The 19,293-nt window shown below is 37.8% G+C and overlaps 3 protein-coding genes across 3 annotated transcripts in view; 2 read left to right on the forward strand and 1 right to left on the reverse strand.

Annotated features, from left to right (window-relative positions):
• Window positions 1–842: 842 nt before the first annotated feature.
• On the reverse strand, window positions 843–6,340 carry mettl23 (methyltransferase 23, arginine). Its single transcript, XM_067382702.1, has 5 exons — window positions 6,204–6,340; window positions 6,019–6,123; window positions 2,729–2,966; window positions 2,564–2,648; window positions 843–1,414 (listed from the first exon to the last, which is right to left on the reverse strand). Exons 1-5 carry the CDS (start codon window positions 6,291–6,293, stop codon window positions 1,255–1,257), a joined length of 678 nt encoding a protein of 225 aa, XP_067238803.1. The 5' UTR covers window positions 6,294–6,340; the 3' UTR covers window positions 843–1,254.
• On the forward strand, window positions 6,314–15,788 carry jmjd6 (jumonji domain containing 6, arginine demethylase and lysine hydroxylase). The gene is made up of 6 exons (XM_067382701.1): window positions 6,314–6,959; window positions 8,817–9,205; window positions 11,808–12,094; window positions 13,351–13,486; window positions 13,710–13,848; window positions 14,354–15,788. Exons 1-6 carry the CDS (start codon window positions 6,831–6,833, stop codon window positions 14,483–14,485), a joined length of 1,212 nt encoding a protein of 403 aa, XP_067238802.1. The 5' UTR covers window positions 6,314–6,830; the 3' UTR covers window positions 14,486–15,788.
• Window positions 15,789–18,357: 2,569 nt separating this feature from the next.
• Window positions 18,358–19,293, forward strand: part of si:ch73-366l1.5 (FILIA-N KH-like domain-containing protein) — a 34,712-nt gene continuing 33,776 nt past the window's right edge. The window contains exon 1 of the mRNA XM_067377111.1: window positions 18,358–18,784. Within this exon, the coding sequence (XP_067233212.1) occupies window positions 18,476–18,784 (309 nt within the window). The 5' untranslated portion in view covers window positions 18,358–18,475. The remainder of the gene's footprint in view (window positions 18,785–19,293) is intronic.

The raw sequence follows: 19,293 nt of genomic DNA on the forward strand, positions 1-19,293 counted from the left end.
ACATCAGGACAGGAGGGCTGGGAAATGGGGAAAAAGTAACTCAGATATTTTGTTTTAAATTTAAAAGTAATGCGTAACTTTACTAGTACCTTGAAAAAGTAATCTGATTACGTAACTTAAGTTACTTGTATTGCGTTACCCCCAACACTGGTCCCACACCAGCTAAACACCCTCTGGCCTGCTACAGTAGCCACTCCCCAGACTTTCGCTATTGGTTGAGCTGGAAAGAGATGGACAGATCTGAGTGGACCACTTGCAATGTTTGGATGGTGCCTGGAAGACTCAATGTTTACACTTTGGGGGGAGATAAACCCATGAATTGCTTACTAATAGCAGTCAGTGAACAATAAACTGGGTTAAAGGTGCTAAAGAGGATCTTTTCGTCGACTGAGAAACCAAAGACTTAGTGAGTTTTTGAAATGAGCGCATGCGTAAGAACAACCCCCCTCCCCTCGAGGGAACGCCTCCCAAAACTCGTGCACGAGTGTTTACCACCGGCATTCGCTGTGTCGTGTTAGTGGATTCATTATGTCGGACTCACCGCAGGTAACTCATAATCTGCAGTTGTTTCTCCTGTCTCCTGACAAAAACATCGCATGCGGTGCCTGTGGAGTGTGGAAAGTTACCGGAGCGTGCAGCTGCACTCGTCTCTCACAAGGAAGTGATTGACAAGCAAGAGGGCCAATCGTTTACGTGATTGGCTGATGTTTTTAAGGCCCTACCTCGTGCACAGATGATGTATATTAATATTATTACTTTCATTGCACCTAATAAATAGTGTTTTATCAGTAAAGACAGTTTCAAGTAATATTGCAAAAATGTATAAAACAAAACATCCTCTTTAGCACCTTTAATAGAATGTATTTTAACATAAAAATCATACTTTATTTTATACTAAACTTATTTTATTTCAGCTAGTTGCCAAGGCAACATTTATTTTCATTTAAAGTTTTACTAAAAAAAATAAAAAAAACAAATAATAAACTATAGACATATTTTAAAAAAGACTATTACAAATGACAAATGCACAACAACATTACTAAAACAACAAATTAAAATGAAAAAACTATTTTAAACTGATAAATATAATAGTGTCTCAATTATGTTAAAATAGCACTGGTTCTTGAGCTATATTAGCATAATCTATAATAAACACATTTTAGTTCTGGAATCTAAAATTTTTCAAGTGAAAGGAAAAAGGTATCAGGACGTTATATACAAGATTGAAAAATAAGTTTATCGGACACAAATACGTCAAAATGTCTTTCTTGTTATAATCATCATTTGTACAGTATGATTCCCAGGAAGTGTTGATCCAGCAAGATGGTTTTTGATTGCATTAAATGTTTCTAGTGGAACATTAATGCATTTCAGATCCCACTTGTGTAACAAAGCATCTATGGACCAGTCCGCACTGCAACAATAGAAATAAAAAGTGCATTAGTTTTAAACTAGGCATCTTGGATGGTGAATAATTATATCTATTAATATATTACATTTATCAGTTTACCGGTTCCTAACTCTAAGGTACTAATTTTTTACAAGACTGATTTATGCAGGGTTCTCACAATTATGGAAATAAAAGAAGAATTTCAAAGTGTTATTTTCAAGAATGGAAAAGTAATGGAAATTTTAAGGTTATGGGAATTTCTATAATACATATTTCCTTATGTTCATGTTTGAGCTACAAATTGCTCTTTGTCAGTGTAATCTCTTAATTTTTAATGTGTAATCAAAATTTTAAAATCAAGGATCACAAACGTATGGAAGCTTGTTTCCACCACAGAATACAAAATAAAAATATTTGGTAATTGGTAGGTAATTCAGACATTTTCCCCCGGTTTCACAGACAGGGCTTAAGCTAGTCCTAGACTAAAATCCATGTTTGAGCCGTTTTAACTGAAAGTAACTTGCACTGACATATCTTAAAAAATGTCAGTGCCATTGTTTTGTCTCAAGATGCACACCAGTAATGTATTTTTCTAGAGAATATAATTATAATTTATATACATATATATTTATAAAAGATACTTAAATGCCCTAATTGAACTACGCCCTAATCCTGGTTTAGGCTAAGCCCTGTCTGTGAAACCGGCCAGAATCTCGCAATTCCGACTTTATAACATGCAATTCTGAGATTTTATCTAAATTTTGAGAAAAAGTCAGAATTGCAAAATAAAAGGTTGCAATTACTTTTTTTAATTTCTCGCAATTTTGTTTATAACTCACAATTCTGACTGCAAGAAAAGAGTCAGAATTGTAAGATAAAAAGTCACAATTAAATTTTTTTATATATCGCAACTCTCTCTTAATTCTCATTTATTATTCACAATTCTGACTTGATTTTTTGCAACTGCAAGTATATATCTGGTAATTCTAAGAAAAAAGTAAGAATTGCGAGATAAAAAGTCACATTTACCTTTTTTATTTCGTGGCTGAAACAAGCTTCCATACAAATAGAAAATGTTTAGTTATTATCTTGTTAGAGAGTGTGGGAAACCGATTTATGGAATTTAAATATACAGCCGCTTTCTGCGCAAGTAATGCATGTTTGTTAGATCACCTTCTCTCCTGGTATGTAGTCCAGAATTGAGCATGAGGGTTTCTCCTTGCAAGAAAGGAGATGGTCACAAGCACATCTTCAAAATCTGTCCAAAGCAATGATTTGTTTAATGTTTAGAAACCTGTAACATTTAAGCAGAAGATAAAGCATGAAAAAAATCCTCACCTTCAGGTTCATAGAATACATCTGATCCCAAGATAATATCTACAGCTGGCAGAGAGAGGAGCTCCGGCGATACCCGTCCCCAGGTGAGTCCGATCACAGGCATGTCGGGGAGGTTATTGACGTCACAGGAGCGCCTGCAGTTCCTCAGACAGAGGGGGAGTTCAGCACTGTCTGACAAAATCACATGAGCTCCACACTTGGCAGCCACCACACCAGGCAAACTCACCCCGGCACCAAGCTGCAATTCAAATGGACACTGTTTACTTCCTTCCTATTGTGTTGCAGGTCAGTTTGACCCAAATTTGATTTGCTTAAAACTGGGTAAAATATTTCATTTTGTAATATCTTACTTTTTCTCATTTAGAGTCATAAATGTGCATGGAAAGTTTCGACACATATATGTGTATGAGAAAATCTGTACAAATCTTGCTGACTACAATGGTGTTAAGGTACGGTCACAGTAGTGAAAAAAAGGTCTTGTCAATAGTGATATATATAAAGCACAGTTCAAACAGAAGGCACTTTCAAATCAGCTTTCTATTGGTCAATTAATATTTTGTTCTAACACAAAATTGCAGATTGCATGGATTTCTATTTTTAATGGATTTTGCCTGCAAAAAATCACTGAACAATGATAAATGTCAGTTTGACCCCAACACCAACGGCATACCCATTTTATTAAAGTCATTACGAAATGGAAGTAGCGACAGATCTTTTCTTCCATTTTGTGATGTACATCTGAGGATTTTTGAAAAAGAAAAAATGTAGGTCATGAACATGGTTCTGTCCTTTGGTTGTGGTTTGGATATTGAGATGTGGGTGTCATACTCAAAATGGAGGCAGATGAACATGAGCATTGTAAGGGCAGAGTTTAAGCAGACTAAATGATTGGAGAAGTCTGACATTTTCTCCAGAAGGACCAGTTATGACATTATGAGGTCCAAAAATAAATAAAAAAGAAACATGCATTGTTCCCAACAAGATCTATTAAAGGGTTATCACCCAAAAATGAAATTTCTGTCATTAATTACTCACCCTCATGTCGTTCTACATCCGTAAGACCTTCGTTCATCTTCAGAACACAAATTAAGATATTTTTGATATTTTGAAAATCTGATGGCTCAGTGAGGCCTCCATTGACAGCAAGATAATTAAAGGTCCCGTTCTCCGTGATCCCATGTTTCAAACTTTAGTTAGTGTGTAATGTTGTTGTTAGAGTATAAATAAAATCTGTAAAATTTTAAAGCTCAAAGTTCAATGCCAAGCGAGATATTTTATTTAACAGAAGTCGCCTACATCGAACGGCCAGTTTGGACTACATCCCTCTACTTCCTTCTTCAATGACGTCACTAAAACAGTTTTTTGACTAACCTCCGCCCACAGGAATACACAAGAGTTGCGTTTGTAGAGTGTGTTTGTCGCCATGTCGTCGAAACGCTGTTATTTTCATCCCGCAGTCCAATCACCAGGTCTGATTCCGGCTCAAATTGATAGGGTAAAATTAAAGACATGTTTACAGTAACACTGAGCGTGTGCATCTCCACCTTATGGTAAGAGGTTCGCTAAAAAGCTGCTGTCGAATCACAACACAGGAACCGCTGGCACAATCAGAACTCGTTACGTATTTCTGAAGGAGGGACTTCATAGAACAAGGAAGTCATCAACCCGTTTTATGACAGTGGAAACAGCGGTATACAGATAAGTAAATTATGTGAAAAATACTGTGTTTTTTTACACGCAAAACATGAACACATGTTATATTGCACACTATAAACACAATCAAAGCTTCAAAAAAACACGAAAAACGGGACCTATAACACTTTCAGATGCCCAGAAAGCTACTAAAGACATATTTAAATCAGTTCATGTGACTACAGTGGTTCAACCTTAATGTTATGAAGTGATGAGAATACTTTTTGTGCACCAAAAATAACAAAATAATTACTTTATTTCAACAATATCTAGTGATGGGCGATTTCAAAACACTGCTTCATGAAGCTTTGAAGCTTTTACTGATCTTTTGTTTCGAATTGGTTAGTCATGTGATTTCAGTAAATGAGGCTTCATTACATCATAAGTGTTTCGAAATTTCAATAGTTCACCACTGGGGGGCATGACTTTGGCAGTTTGAAAACAAAAGATTAGAAAAGCTTCGAAGTGTTTTAAAATCGGCCATCACTAGATATTGTTGAATAAAGTCGTTATTTTGGGGTTTTTTTGGTGCACAAAAAGTATTCTCGTCACTTCATAAGGTCGAAAAACTGTAGTCACATTAAGGGCCAGATTTACTAAATGGGGCAAATTAACGTGAGAGCGCAATTCCACAAATGCCCCGATGGAAGTGGAAGTTTTACATAATGTAAAATCATTTGTACATACAATGACCGACACTATGACCGACGCTATCTAATGAGAGCAGCGCAAATTAGTGTTGGGATGAAAATAAGCAGAGCTGATGCTCTCATCAGGTGCAGGATGACACAGGTGCAACATTTATATATAATTTGACAAACATAGCGCACACATATATAGGACTAATATCGTTTGCCAAGCCATGTTGGCCTAATATATATATATATATATATATATATATACGATATGTTCGGATAATGTCTTCTTCTGGTATTCCAAAGAACTTAACATGAGTGGAAAATATTTTCTCCCTTCTCGCACTCTCTTTTCTTTGTGGTGTCTCCTCCTAACAGCAACAACTGCAGCCATGTCACAAAATGGGTTAAGACATGCTTTTTTTGGACATTAAATATTGGCGCAAATACCAGTAAATTGACTAGCGCAAACCTTAGTAAATCACCTTGCATGGTTCATTTAAATACTCTCCTCCCATAAATTTTGCGTCTGAAACTCTTACAAATGCATATGCAATAAGGTCAGCCACAAAATTAACCCTGTCCATGCCTTTTTCGCCACTATTTTTTCATTGCGTGTCTTTAGTAAACCCCGACAGTAGTTTTTTAACACCAAAAGAGGGTTTGCGCTGGCGCAAGCTGTTAGTAAATCTGGCCCTAACTGTTTTAAATATGTCTTTAGTAGCTTTCTGGGCATCTGAAAGTGTAAATTATCTTGCTGTCAATGGAGGCCTCACTGAGCCATTGGATTTCATCAAAAAATATCTTAATTTGTGTTCTGAAGATGAACAACGGTCTTACGGGTGTGGAACGACATGAGGGTGAGTAATTAATGACAGAACTTTCATTTTTGGGTGAACTAACCCTTTATTTCATGAATGTGAACATGAATTGGCCACGCAGTTAGAGATGTGTCTAATGTACCTCAAGAACAGTCTTGTTTTGTAGTTCCTCTCTTGCCATCCACACATACTGTGACAGGACCACCGCACAGGGCCACACATACATGCCATATTGTGGATCAAGAACCTGAAATAAATTAAATGTTTATTATCAAATTGTTGAGAAAATAATTAATATAAAGTATTACAAACTTTGCTGCAGCCTACCTCAGGGATAGACACAGTTAAAGACTGAGAGTCTCCACAGTCCTGAAATGTAAATGATTTCTCTTTTAACGTGTGAGAAGATTCGTTCATGGCCTTGCTTATGTTTCACCTTCCCAGTATTTGTAGTTGTACCACATTTTCAGCTTTCCAAAACAATTCCTGGCAAACCAAATCACACTAGTGCGTTTAGGCGGTCTCTTTCTCTGATGTTCTACTGGATCTTAGTTTACATGACAGTGACTCGCACACGCGACAGCCAATCGGCTTTCAAATCCACAGTACAATGTGAAACAAGCGGCCAATCAGATTCTTAGAAAACCCTCAGGGGGCGGGAAATAAGCTACAGGGTTAGATTGCGCCATACGGCGTGAAAGAAGCTTGCTGTCGTCAGGTTATCTAACTTTAGTTTATTACCGAAGCCTTCAGTATATCAACCTCCCGTCTCTCTGAAATAAACATAAGTTGATTCCTGTATCGCGCACAATACTGTCGGCACCAAACGAGCTGCGCACACATCTGCAGTGACTGACCAGCCACTCTCCATAGAGACTTTCTCTGCATTGGACTTAGCAATAGCACGCGGGCTAAAGCGTCACCCAAACACAAGACGCGTCGAACCGCTGAAGAATGAACCATAAGAGTAAGAAACGGATCAAAGAAGCGAAGCGGAGCGCCAGACCCGAGCTGAAGGACTCGAGCGACTGGACCAAACACGATTACTGCGAGAGCTTCGATCTGTCACACAGGACCGTCAAGGTAACGCTGCGAGTCGTGCGGTGTAACGTGTAGCGCTGGCGTTACTCGGCGGTGTCGTAGTTTGTTGTTTAAGTTACACGCGCATGCGGTCAAACCGCGTGTTTGTGACGGCAGACAGTGTGTACGCTGGTCGCCGCACGTACACACTTCCTCGTGTAGAAAGAGACTCTTTAAAAGTTTATTGTTGCTTGAATAGTGTGATAGTAATGAACACATTTTATTGTAAAGTAAGTTTCATATATATGTATCTAGATGGCTATGGATCAAATATTACACATTATAGTCAATAAATAAAATGGAGACAAATACAGACAATATTAAAACAGATTCATAACCAGGGGCCTCAGCAAACCTTCAAGGGGTTCTTCAAATGAAATTTCAGTCATTTATTACTCATCTTCATGCCCTTCCACACCCGTAAGACCTTCGTTCATCTTCAGATCACAAATTATTTCGATTTCAAAACACTGCTTCGGAGCTTTACGAATCGAATCAGTGATTCGGATCTCCTATCAAACTGCTAAACTGCTGAAATCACGTGACTTTGGTGCTCCGATTCACGGATTCGATTCGTAAAGCTCTGAAGCAGTGTTTTGAAATCGGCCCGTATAGATATTGTTGAAAAGTCTTTATTTTGTTTTTGTTTTTTGGTGCACAAAAAGTATTCTTGTCACTTTATAATATTAATATTGAACCACTGAACTCACATGAACTGATTTAAATATTTTATAATCATTTTTAGTACCTTTATGCATCTTGAGATTTTCAGTGGCATTGCAGGCCTCACTGAGCCATCGGATTTCAACAAAAATCTGAAGATTAATGAAGGTCGTGCCCAACTCTTTGCGATGAAGCACAGCATCCCAGGCCACTCGGTCTTCCACAATCTCCTTGAGTCTACCCAAATTCATATTCATTGCATCTGTAATGCTATCGAACCATCTCATCCTCTGTCTTCCCCTTCTCCATTTGCCTTCAATCAATCCTAACATCAAGGTCTTTTCTAGTGATTCTTCTCTTCTCATTAGGTGGCCAAAGTATTTAAGCTTTAGCTTCAGTATCTGTCCTTCCAATGAACAGTCAGGGTTGATTTCCTTTAGGACTGGCTGATTTGATTTTTGATTTTGGCTAAGAATCGATATCAGTTTCTAAAAACGAGAATTGATTAAAATCGAGAAAACAATACATATTTTTTTTTCTATTTTGCTCTACTTTTTAGTGCTCACAAAGTGAGTACTTAATCAAATAAGTACCTACTCATGAGAGTGCGATTTGTGACACAGCCTACGTCTAAAATGAACAGAATCCATTAGCTGTTAAACATCAAGAATGTGCCTGAAAACAGATTAAGGTCACATCAGCTCTGATGGATGTTGCCTAAATCTAATTGAAACTCATGTATGTAATTGAATCATTTCATATGATGTTCCTGCGAGTGTTTGCTTCTGAAGATGCAACTGCAGGAAGGAGTAGCTAAAAATAATCTGAGCAGTGGGACCTGGGCCATCGTAGAGACCCAGTCCAAGGCAAACCGCGCATTGTTGCTCTTTTAGAAACCCGGCCTTGTGCATGTTTTCTGTAATGAGTCTTCTCAGTGGAACTTTTAAAGGTTTTGGCTTGATCTGAAGTAGAAAACCTTTTGTGTGTAATTGATTTGGCCTTCGTTTTAATCTAAAGGTTGAATTTAAATGCATTCGGGAACATGACAGCTCCTTTTTCATGGCAGTCCACGGGTCTTCAACTTTACTTTTATATGCTCCGACGTTGATGTAAGGTGTTCTGTAAAGCTGCTCTGAAATGAAATTGATTGTGAAAGTCTCTATAGAAAATGAAACCAACTCGACTGTCTTTGTCCAGGACAACGTGGAGCGAGTGGACACCCAGCGCCTCAGTCCAGAAGAGTTCATCCAGCGCTTTGAGAAGCCGTATAAGCCCGTCGTTCTGCTCAACTGCCAGGAGTCGTGGCCTGCGCGGGAAAAGTGGACCTTGGAGCGACTCAAACGCAAATACCGTAACCAGAAGTTTAAATGCGGCGAGGACAACGATGGCTACTCTGTCAAGATGAAAATGAAGTACTACGTGGAGTATTTGGAATCGACCCGTGACGACAGCCCCCTCTACATCTTTGACAGCAGTTTCGGCGAGCACGCTAAGCGCCGCAAGCTTCTGGAGGACTACCAGGTGCCCGTTTTCTTCAGGGACGACCTCTTTCAGTTTGCGGGAGAGAAGCGACGCCCACCTTACAGGTAAGCACATCCTTTTTGTCCGTCGCTTTTCAGTTTCAGCTTTGCTGATTTAATAAAAATGAAGTTAAACAAGATGCAATTAGGGCTGTCAAACGATTAATTGCATACAAAATAAAAGTTTGAGTTTGCATAATATGTGTGTGTAAATAATATGTATAAATACACACAAATTAATGTATATATTTAAGAGAAATATGTTATTTATGTACAAAAAATTGTATTTATATATATATATATATATATATATATATATAATATAAATTATATAAAAATATAAATATATATATACTTGTAAATATTTCTCAAATATATACATGAATGTGTTTGTATTTATATTTACATAATAATTACACACAGTACACCCACATATATTAGGCAAACTCAAACTTTTATTTTGTATGCGATTAATCGTGATTAATTGTTTGACAGCCCTAGATGCAATTTCCATTTACTGGCCATGAATTCGTTAGGCTTTGGTGTCCCATTAAAAAGCATAAGAGAAGTATTAGAAATTAAACTACTTCTTAGAACAATATAACATAGCACGAAAAGTTGGTAGTTTAAACATATCAAATTTAAAGTTGAATAGAAAAGGGGTAAAAAATAGACCTATATCTTATAGAGGCTGACCAATATTGGATTTTATTGATACCGATAAGTTGGGCAGTACTTGCCGATAAAAATTAATTAACTGATAGTTTTTAAAACATACTAGAGGTTGACCGATATTGGATTTTACTGATCCTGATACCTAAGTTGGGTGGTACCTGCCAATAACAGATTAATGGACAGTTTTTAAAACTGATACTGAATCAAAACCTAACAAATATTGAATTGGTGCTGAAGAAAAATAAACAGCATTGGCTGTACCATCAAAATGTGTTGCACATTATAAATAAACTATTCAAAGTGAACCAAAAAGTAACACTGCAAAGAATGTAAATAAAATTAAATATATCCAAAATTATCAAAAACACTTAACACAACAAAATTTGAACTTGTGTGAAACAGTTGCCAACTTAACAAGTCCCGTTATGCAATAGATATCAAAAATATGTTGATGCGGAAATTCAAATAAAATTAGATATCTGTCGACCTCTAATCTCATATATAATATAATATAATATAATATAATTATTTTTGATATTTATTCCATTTGTTGAAAAGGGGAAAAATAGAATAGAATTAGATCAATTTGATCCCCTAAAGAGGAAAAATATAATATAATATATAATTGATACCCCCATAATAGGAAATGTGTTAATTTACATTTGCTGAAAAGGAAAAAAAAAAAAAAATAGAACAGAAATTTGATCGATTCCCCTAAATATGAAATGCACAACAATGTAATTAATATAAATTAATTGTTATTTATTTTTTAAATTTGTTGAAAAGGGGGAAAAACTGTTATTTTTTTAAAAATGTTTTTCTAGAGATGCACCTATTTATCGTTTGATTTTTGCTCAATTTACAACCATCGGCATATTGGCTATAGCAGGAAAAAGGCTGATATAACAAACCGATGGTTTATTAATTAACTGTGTGAAGGCATTGAGCTGTATAATGACTGTTGCGCTGCTGTCTGTGCTTTAATGTTAATCAAATAACAAAAGATCGCACACTATTCTTGACCAAATAACTTTCATAAGTGTAGCGGATGATGACCAAAACTTTACTGATGTTTTATTAAGTTTATTGCATCGGTTTTCACTCCAAACAAATCACCACAAAAGCTAAACGTTACAGAGCACAAGAAGTGTGCTTTAAACTCTCTCTTTCTCCATTGCATTATCATCAACATACAGCGAATTACTCAAAACGCTTATCACAACTAACAGTTAACAAATACATCCAGATCTTATGGCTTTTCAGGGGTGCTTCATAAACGGACAAACTTTAAATCTGCAGAAATACGAAGAACTGCGTGCTCTCCATTACCTGCATTAAAGCTCCATAGATGAGAAAACCCGTCAAAATAAGAGTCCTGCCTTAGTAAAGGAGATGCAGTAAAGGAGTGCAGGTCTCATACATATTTAAACTTAAAAAATATTAAAATGTTTACAAAAACAAATTAGAAGATTAATCACAATAAAGTCTGTTACAATAAAGGATTAATATGTGTATAATTTATACAATGAAGAATATGCAGTGCTGTTTTACATTTGTTTACTTTATTTCTTTACCTCAAAACTATTAAACCTACCTAAAAAGCACTGTTTATTTCATATGTATCATTGTCTTTATGTAGGCCAGCTGAATGTTAGATGGATCCAATCCATGTTCATTAAAAATTATTTGATGCAGCAATAAACCTGCTAGTATATTTTAATGCAGGTGTTTTTTTAACTTTGCTTATTTAAAACGTGATCAAAATACTATGAAAATATCTATTTTGATGACAAAATAGAGAGAAAGTGACAAATATTGGTATCGGCCAATAATTGTTTGTAAAAATCGGTATCGGCCCCAAAAAATCATATCGGTGCATCCCTAGTTTTTTGTAAGCATTTTCAGACCCTAATTGTTGTACCCTACTGGTGGGCAGTAGCTAACAGATAATGTGTTTTCAGTCCATTTAGGCTATTTTTCACTGTTCACCCAGGTGGTTTGTGATGGGTCCGGCCCGCTCTGGAACAGGCATCCACATTGACCCGCTCGGCACGAGCGCGTGGAACGCCCTGGTTCAGGGCCACAAACGCTGGTGCCTGTTCCCCACACACACGCCCCGTGAGCTCATCAAGGTGACGCGAGATGATGGGGGCAACCAGCAGGACGAGGCCATCACCTGGTTCAACGTCATCTACCCCCGCACACAGCAGCCCACCTGGCCAGCTGAATTCAGACCCCTGGAGGTGCTGCAGCACCCTGGAGAGACCGTGTTTGTGCCCGGTCAGTTACTACACTCAGCAGCTACATGGAGGTTTACTAAGAATAATGACTAGGAGTGCAGTATGTGTGCACTTTAATGTTCAGTTTACAACCTTTTTTATAATTTAGGGCCTTTTTTTTGGCTGATAAAACAGATTTGAAGGCTTGCATAAGGCAGAATGATTACAGCTGGCATTGATCCTTGAGTTTTATACTGATGTATATGCAATCAGAGTACACTGTGCATAATACTGCATCCCACAATGCAGCGCACAGATTTGAATTTCATTTCACAACTTCTGGAGTCATAAATAGGAACAGTGTTTTTCCGTTACAACGCTACTTTCACACATTCATTATTCATATTTATTGGGCTGGTTTCAAAATGATTTACTGACATGTTAGACTTGTTCCACCATTTTGTGCTCCGTCGATTATCAGGTATAATATTTATGATATATAATTATGAGTTAAACTGTAACCTCAGTGCTCAAGTAGAACAAGTAGAACATGTATTCTGAACAATGCCTCTACATAACTTCAAACCACATGATATTTATGAGACTGGAAAGGAGCCCAGGTGGCTGTTCAGGCTTTGCTAGTCTTGTTTGTTAATGTTAAATAGATTCTGGCATTACACAGACACCATCTAAGTACAATTTAACTGCTCAGTTTAGTGTAAAACTGAAAGTACTGAAAGCGGGTGAAGTGCAGAAGCCTTTAAAATGTTCACATTACATTTAGAAGATGCTTTTATCTAAAGTTACTCACAAATAAGGAACATCATAACCTGTTAACTGTCAGTGTCCTGGTAGCGGCACACTTGGCTACCACTTTTTCTCAATAAATTAGGTTTAGTTCAAACACTTAAAATTCATCCCGTGGAAACAGTTGTAGAATTGGACATTGGAAAATGTACTTTAAATCCTTTTTAGCGGATTCATTTTTGTGATTTCAACTTCAAATTTGGAACACAACTTTGGAAAAATGGCTTTGATTTTTCTAGCAACAGGTCATCAGTACAAAATATGCAATTATGCAAATTGTATTTGCAGTTCTAATTATTTTGCAAATGTATTACTATTATAAAATTTTATAAACATTTTTCATATTAGTTATATCTCAACAGCAGAGATGTAAAACGATAATGGTGCCTTTCAAATCCACAGTTTCCACCAGGTTTTAATCACAATTTGGTCATAATCACAGTATTTGTTTTGTGTACCCAATCATGCAGCTCTAATTAAATTGAGGCACATGTTTTGTGTTTTTCATAGGTGGATGGTGGCATGTTGTCCTGAACTTGGACACGACTATTGCTGTAACCCAGAATTTTGCAAGCACCACCAACTTCCCCATTGTGTGGCACAAAACAGTGCGGGGTCGGCCCAAACTCTCCAGGAAGTGGTACCGGTAAGACCCTGCTTTGTCTGATATCTGTACATTGACTTCTTCATCTTCATTCACAGGAGTTATTTTTTCATTAGAAATTTTTGTTTTATTTATTAAAAAAAAAATTTTTTTTGTGCATCATTTTCAGTCAAGCTGTAAGTGTGAAAGTATGTCTTTATAAATGTGGTTGTTTTGATTATTTGAATGGGTTCCTGACATGGTTTCGCTGTCTCGTGTGTCTCAGGATTCTGAAACAGGAAAGGCCAGATATTGCTGCTCTGGCAGATAAAGTGGATCTGCAGGAGTCGACAGGCATCGCCTCGGACAGCTCCAGTGACTCCTCCTCCTCTTCCTCCTCTAGCTCCTCCGACTCCGGTTCAGAGGTACGTCATGTTCCTCTAGACCCCCCCCCCCCCACACACACACACACTCTCATACACTAGAGTCCTGACTTGACCAAGCTCTAACTAGGCCTGAACAATACAGCTAAAAAATGATCTCTATTTTTCAGCTTTTCGATGATCATTTTCATCTGCATTAATAATTTAGTAGATTAAACTTTTGCTTAAGCTCTTATTTGTTCAGTAACCATGCTAGCAGGTGGTGAAAACACTTGCTGTACAGTCAGCAGACACTAGAGGGCGCACTCAAATCACACTGTGAACTGTTATTTTTAAGTCCGAAATGATTCACAATCCTACTTTTATTCAGCAAGGACACGTTAAAATCTGTTTTCAACATTGATAATAATCAGAAATATTTCTTGAGCATCAAATCATCATATCAGAATGATATCTGAAGGATCATGTGACACTGAAGACTGGAGTAATGATGATTGAGATGAGATTTTGGCATTCTTTGTGACCTCATTTGTCCCTTGTTCTGAAGGCTGACTCGGGCTCTGAGGGTGACGCCATGACCCATCGCAGGAAGAAGAGGAGAACCTGTGGCCTGATGGGAAACGGCGACATCACGAGCCAGGACGACTGCGTGAGCAAAGAGCGCAGTTCGTCTCGGTGACATCTCGCTCCACACCAGAGGGGCTGCAGCTGTAATCGTCTCCTGGACCCTGAAGCGCATGTCACCCTCATAACAAACTCAGCCTTAGTGCGCTTTTTGAGATAAACAAGAACAAATCATCCAAATATGTGCTTGATGGAGGAGCAGCTCTGTGGGGAAAGAAGGAAAACCCTTCTCTTGTTGCCTTTGCTGATGTCAGACTCTGGACAGGAAGCTTGACGTCCCCTCCTGTCCCAGTGCCAAGGTGTGCGTTAATGATGCCGTTTTTATATTTCACATATGCTCAGATTTGTAAATCAAACCCCTTCTGAGGTAATATGGTTGGACCCGATGTGTAATGCTGCCTTTAGCTCTTTGAACCTAGAAAATAGATTATTTTATTACTGATTCTGCACTTAAACGTGGGTTTCTCTCTCTCTCGGTTAGCAGAAAACTTGCCCGTAATAATTAAAACTGTTAAACGGCTGTGATTTGTGCTCCACTAAATCATTAAGTCACACAATTTTAGATAAGAGTTGATTCAAAATGTCTCTAAAAGACTAAATGTTTAATTAGACGCCCTATTCCTTTCTTCAGTCGTATCTAGTGTGAATTCTCAAGGTGTTCGGTCTGGTTTGACCTGGTTTAGCACTTCACACAGTCCATTAGCAGTGAGTTCAGTGGTTAAATTAGTGCATTTGACTGAAATACGAGGTGTTTTTCTTTTTATAAACGTTCTGCGTAAGTGAAACACTAGATGGCGCTAATGCTTATTTATTATACAGTGCACTATGAGCCACACAAAAGATGGGGGGGTTTCCTGTCGAAGGGAGAAAAGTGACTAGCCTGTAATGTCTTAAAATTTTTGAATTCCTTATTTTAACAGAAGGTAATAGCGTAATTCCAAAACTGGTAACCTGTTGTGAGTGACCTAAACTTGTTTCAGGGCTACAATAATGGACTTTTATGTTGTGATGGGTGCGAGGCGTTTAATGGTTAGAGTGAGTGTTGTTGAAATGTTTGACATTAACCATTTATAATGCATCGAAGAAGAAATATGTGGTTTAAAAAGTGCCTATTTTTACCTGATGTTGGCTGCTTTGAGCTCTCATATTTGTCATTCTCATATCTCATAGCTGCGGTTTTGAATTGCAAATATTACGATTTAAAACAATGGACTGTACTCTTACATGAAGCCTGCCGTTCTTGTTGCTCCAGGTCTTGTGTGTTTTCTCTCTAGGGTTATCTTCTCATTTGAGCTCCTCATGTTCCATCTTCAGCTCTGGTTCAGTCATGTGACACCTTGATGTTGTCGAGATCAAAACTAAATGAATGATAATTGTTTAATAAAAGTTTCTATGTATTTGTCTTGGTGCAGTGTCTTTGAATGTTGCATATCGTTTACTACACTGGGCATGGTTAACCGTTCAGGTTGTGATGTTGCATCCAGTCTACCATGGATGATTACTTTTGACCCTTACATAACCACAATTCCTCTTTATGTGTCATTGTGGTTATTTATGACAAGGTTAATTCAAAAGAGGTGACGCACAAACCACACAATTAGTGGAATATATACTTTCTTTCATCCCAGAACTTTCAAAGAGGCCATATTTTTCACTAGAATGTGATTTAAAGGCACAATATGTAAGATTTTTGCAGTAAAATATCCAAAAAGCACTAGGCCAGTGTTATAAATTTTGTTCAGATGAGTACTTACAATATCCCAAATGTTTCCAACTATTTGTAAATCGTTAGAAAATCGTGATTTTTTTTAACCAAGGATATGGGACGTGTCCGGGAGTCGCCTGTCAATGGCGTCATATCCGCGTTATCCTCGGTTCTCGCAGCACTCAGCCCTTAGCTGCTTCAGTAACGTTAATAATCTCATCCATGAACATGATTTCTGCTCGAGTCCCATCCCGATTCTTTTCCACCGGCTATGAGGTGAAGATGACATCACCCAAGAATCCCCACTCAAACTCTGCTTCATCAAGCTAGGCCTTTGTTTTGAATAGGCGAACTCTAGTGGTGAACAATCTACATATTGTAGCTTTAAGGAAAACATGTATTTTGAAATTACTCATATATTTGTTTTAGGTTACTTTCTGTAGTGGATACCACACATTGAAGCATGTGTTTGTGTTAACTTCCATTAAACCTGACTTAAATGATGCAACTTCCACAAGGATATGACGCGTTTACTAGTGCGAGGGCGGGGCAACCTGTCACTCACACGAGATCCACCAATAGCAAACCACAACCATCCAATCAATCCCCATGGAGAAACTCAAGCCCCGCCCTACATTTAGTCTTGTTCCAGAAGCCATTACACTCAGATATGTGTCACAATAGGGAAGAAAAGAGTAGCACAACTTCCGTTTCAGGCCGACTTGAATTATTAAACATAATTTGAAAACTTGTGAAACTAAACTTTTGTTGAAAAAGAGCAGTAGGGGAGCAGACAGTTATTGGGAATAACATCTTTGTTTAAAGAAAATATAAAATTTTAAGATAAGTTTCAGGCATCAGCAGGTTAAAGTTACTGTTGAGATCGAAGATTTAAACGCGGTTAAAACTACTGCAGTCTAAGTAAGCAATAAGGTACGAGAGGCTGGAGCGCGAAGCGGAGTCACTTATTCACGCTACAGCACTAGCCTCCAGTACCTTATTGCTTTTATAAAACGGCTACCACAGAATACTAAAGCCAAAAATATGTATCAATGCAACTTTTCAAAGTACACTTTCACTAAAAGCCTTCCTACCGCCGGAAAAATTAGTCCCTGACTGTGAACAGCAACAGAAGTTACATTATCACGGCACTAGATGGCAGCAAAGACTGTCTTTATGAGTGTGTCAGTCAGTAGAGAAGACTGAATTGTTGTGAATACGGAACAAGACGCCACTGACAAATGCTTTGACTAGCGCTGTCAGTCATGGGAAAACCCCTTAACTGTTAAAAGGACAAGATATTGCAGTGGACATTTAAACAGATTTTTAATTATGAAGACCTGAAGGAAAATGCTAAATCTGAATGCAGGTAATAAACTTGTTCAATCGATCTCTTTCTCACAATACTGTTCTACATAATACATTAAGATTCAATGAACAATATCAACTGAGAACAAATAGTTTAAGGGTGTTGTGTAGTGATACACAGAACTGTTGGGTGAAGCGTTATAGCCGTGTTTTATCGTGAATAAAACACAGCTATTGACCAATCAGAGTCAAGGACAGTAACTAACCGTTTTATAAAATTTCATTAGCAATATCTACTATAAAAAAAATAAAAATCATTTAAAACACATTATAAGCACTACAACTGCATGGCAGTCCTCAGAATTATATTTCTAAGATATAGTTGTATAAGTTCGTTCCATCGCTATAATCATGTTCTTTTTCAAAATATAGGAGAAAAGAGGAGCCCCTTTCCTGCCTGTCAGTGTTTCGTCAATGCTCCTTTAAAAAGGTGGGCTGTCCTGTAGGGAGTGACGCTGTGTTGAGAGTCATTGGTCGTGTCTCAAATCCTAATAACCTTCCTAACTAGCATTTTTGGGCATCAGCCACATCTTTGATGTGCATTAAAAGTTGCGCTTGGAACATACGTGGTATATAATATCAGGTTGATGCCCAATTATATTTTTATTAGCACTATTATATACAAATATAACATTTTGGTTGACATGTTATGGCTTTTCTATAAAAAAAAAATGCAGTTAATTTTATTTATTTTGAGCGTTCGACCGTAATGTAAGGAGCGTCTTCATATAGGCGCTGTCTATTGTGCCCCAGAATGCTGTCTATGTAGGTAGCTGACTAGGTTTTAAGACACGGCCATTATCTGGAACGCGTCTCTCGCACATGGGCTTTATCGCTCGCTCAGACAGACGCGCTCTAACGGGACGAGCAGAGGTGGTCACTAATCCGCGTCTTACAGGCATCCGCTTTACATGCCACAATAAACCTTTCAAACTTTTATTTTCACCTTAATAACAACAACCACAGACAATCATGGATATAGACGCACCCGTTATTTTGTCCGCACTTTTCTTTACGATTATTGCCATTATAGTTGCATCGACGTTCCTGGCGAAGAAACCGGTGCAAAAAAAAGATCAGAAACAGAAACAACGCGAGGAGAGATCAGAGCGGGTGACTGCGTATCAGCAGCCCAGAGTGGAGCAACCTGCCCCGGCTCCAGCTCCAGCTCCTGCTCCTGTACAGGAGGAGGTGGTTATTGAAAAGAGAAGGGAAGAGCCTGTTCCAGTCGCCCCTGCTGTAGAACCTGAAGTCATCGCGGTGCAACAAACACCTGTGCAGGTGAGATGCGCGCTGGACGGCTCCTGCGCTGTAGCCTACTTTATTTAGTTTATGTAAGTTTATGTGTACATCACGCATGTGTCGGGCTGGCGTCTTTGGTCATGACACGCCGTTCCCAGTAACGTTTCACTACGTAAATGTTTGGACAAAACATGGACACAACTGTATTGGACATTCTTAACTTTATTAATATTTGAAATTAACTTTAGCTAACGTTGTGACAAGGTTCTCTCAAAGTTATAAACAAACATGGTCTTTAATAATGTTCTCAAAACAAAGTGTTCATGGAAGGTTTTTACCTGAAACGTTTAGTTAGCCTTTTTAAATCCTACTTGTTTCAGTAACATTCCCATAATGTTCGCAAAATGATCAAATGAACATAACTACGATTTTTTTTAAAGAACATTTAAGTGAACATTCAGAAATAACGTTTTTATAACTTAATGGGGACTTTATCAAAACGCTTTTAGAACATTTCTGTTGGCTGGGCTCATGGTGTTGAGAGAAAC

The sequence above is a fragment of the Chanodichthys erythropterus genome, chromosome 3 (genome assembly GCF_024489055.1).
Source record: "Chanodichthys erythropterus isolate Z2021 chromosome 3, ASM2448905v1, whole genome shotgun sequence".
NCBI lineage: Eukaryota > Metazoa > Chordata > Actinopteri > Cypriniformes > Xenocyprididae > Chanodichthys > Chanodichthys erythropterus.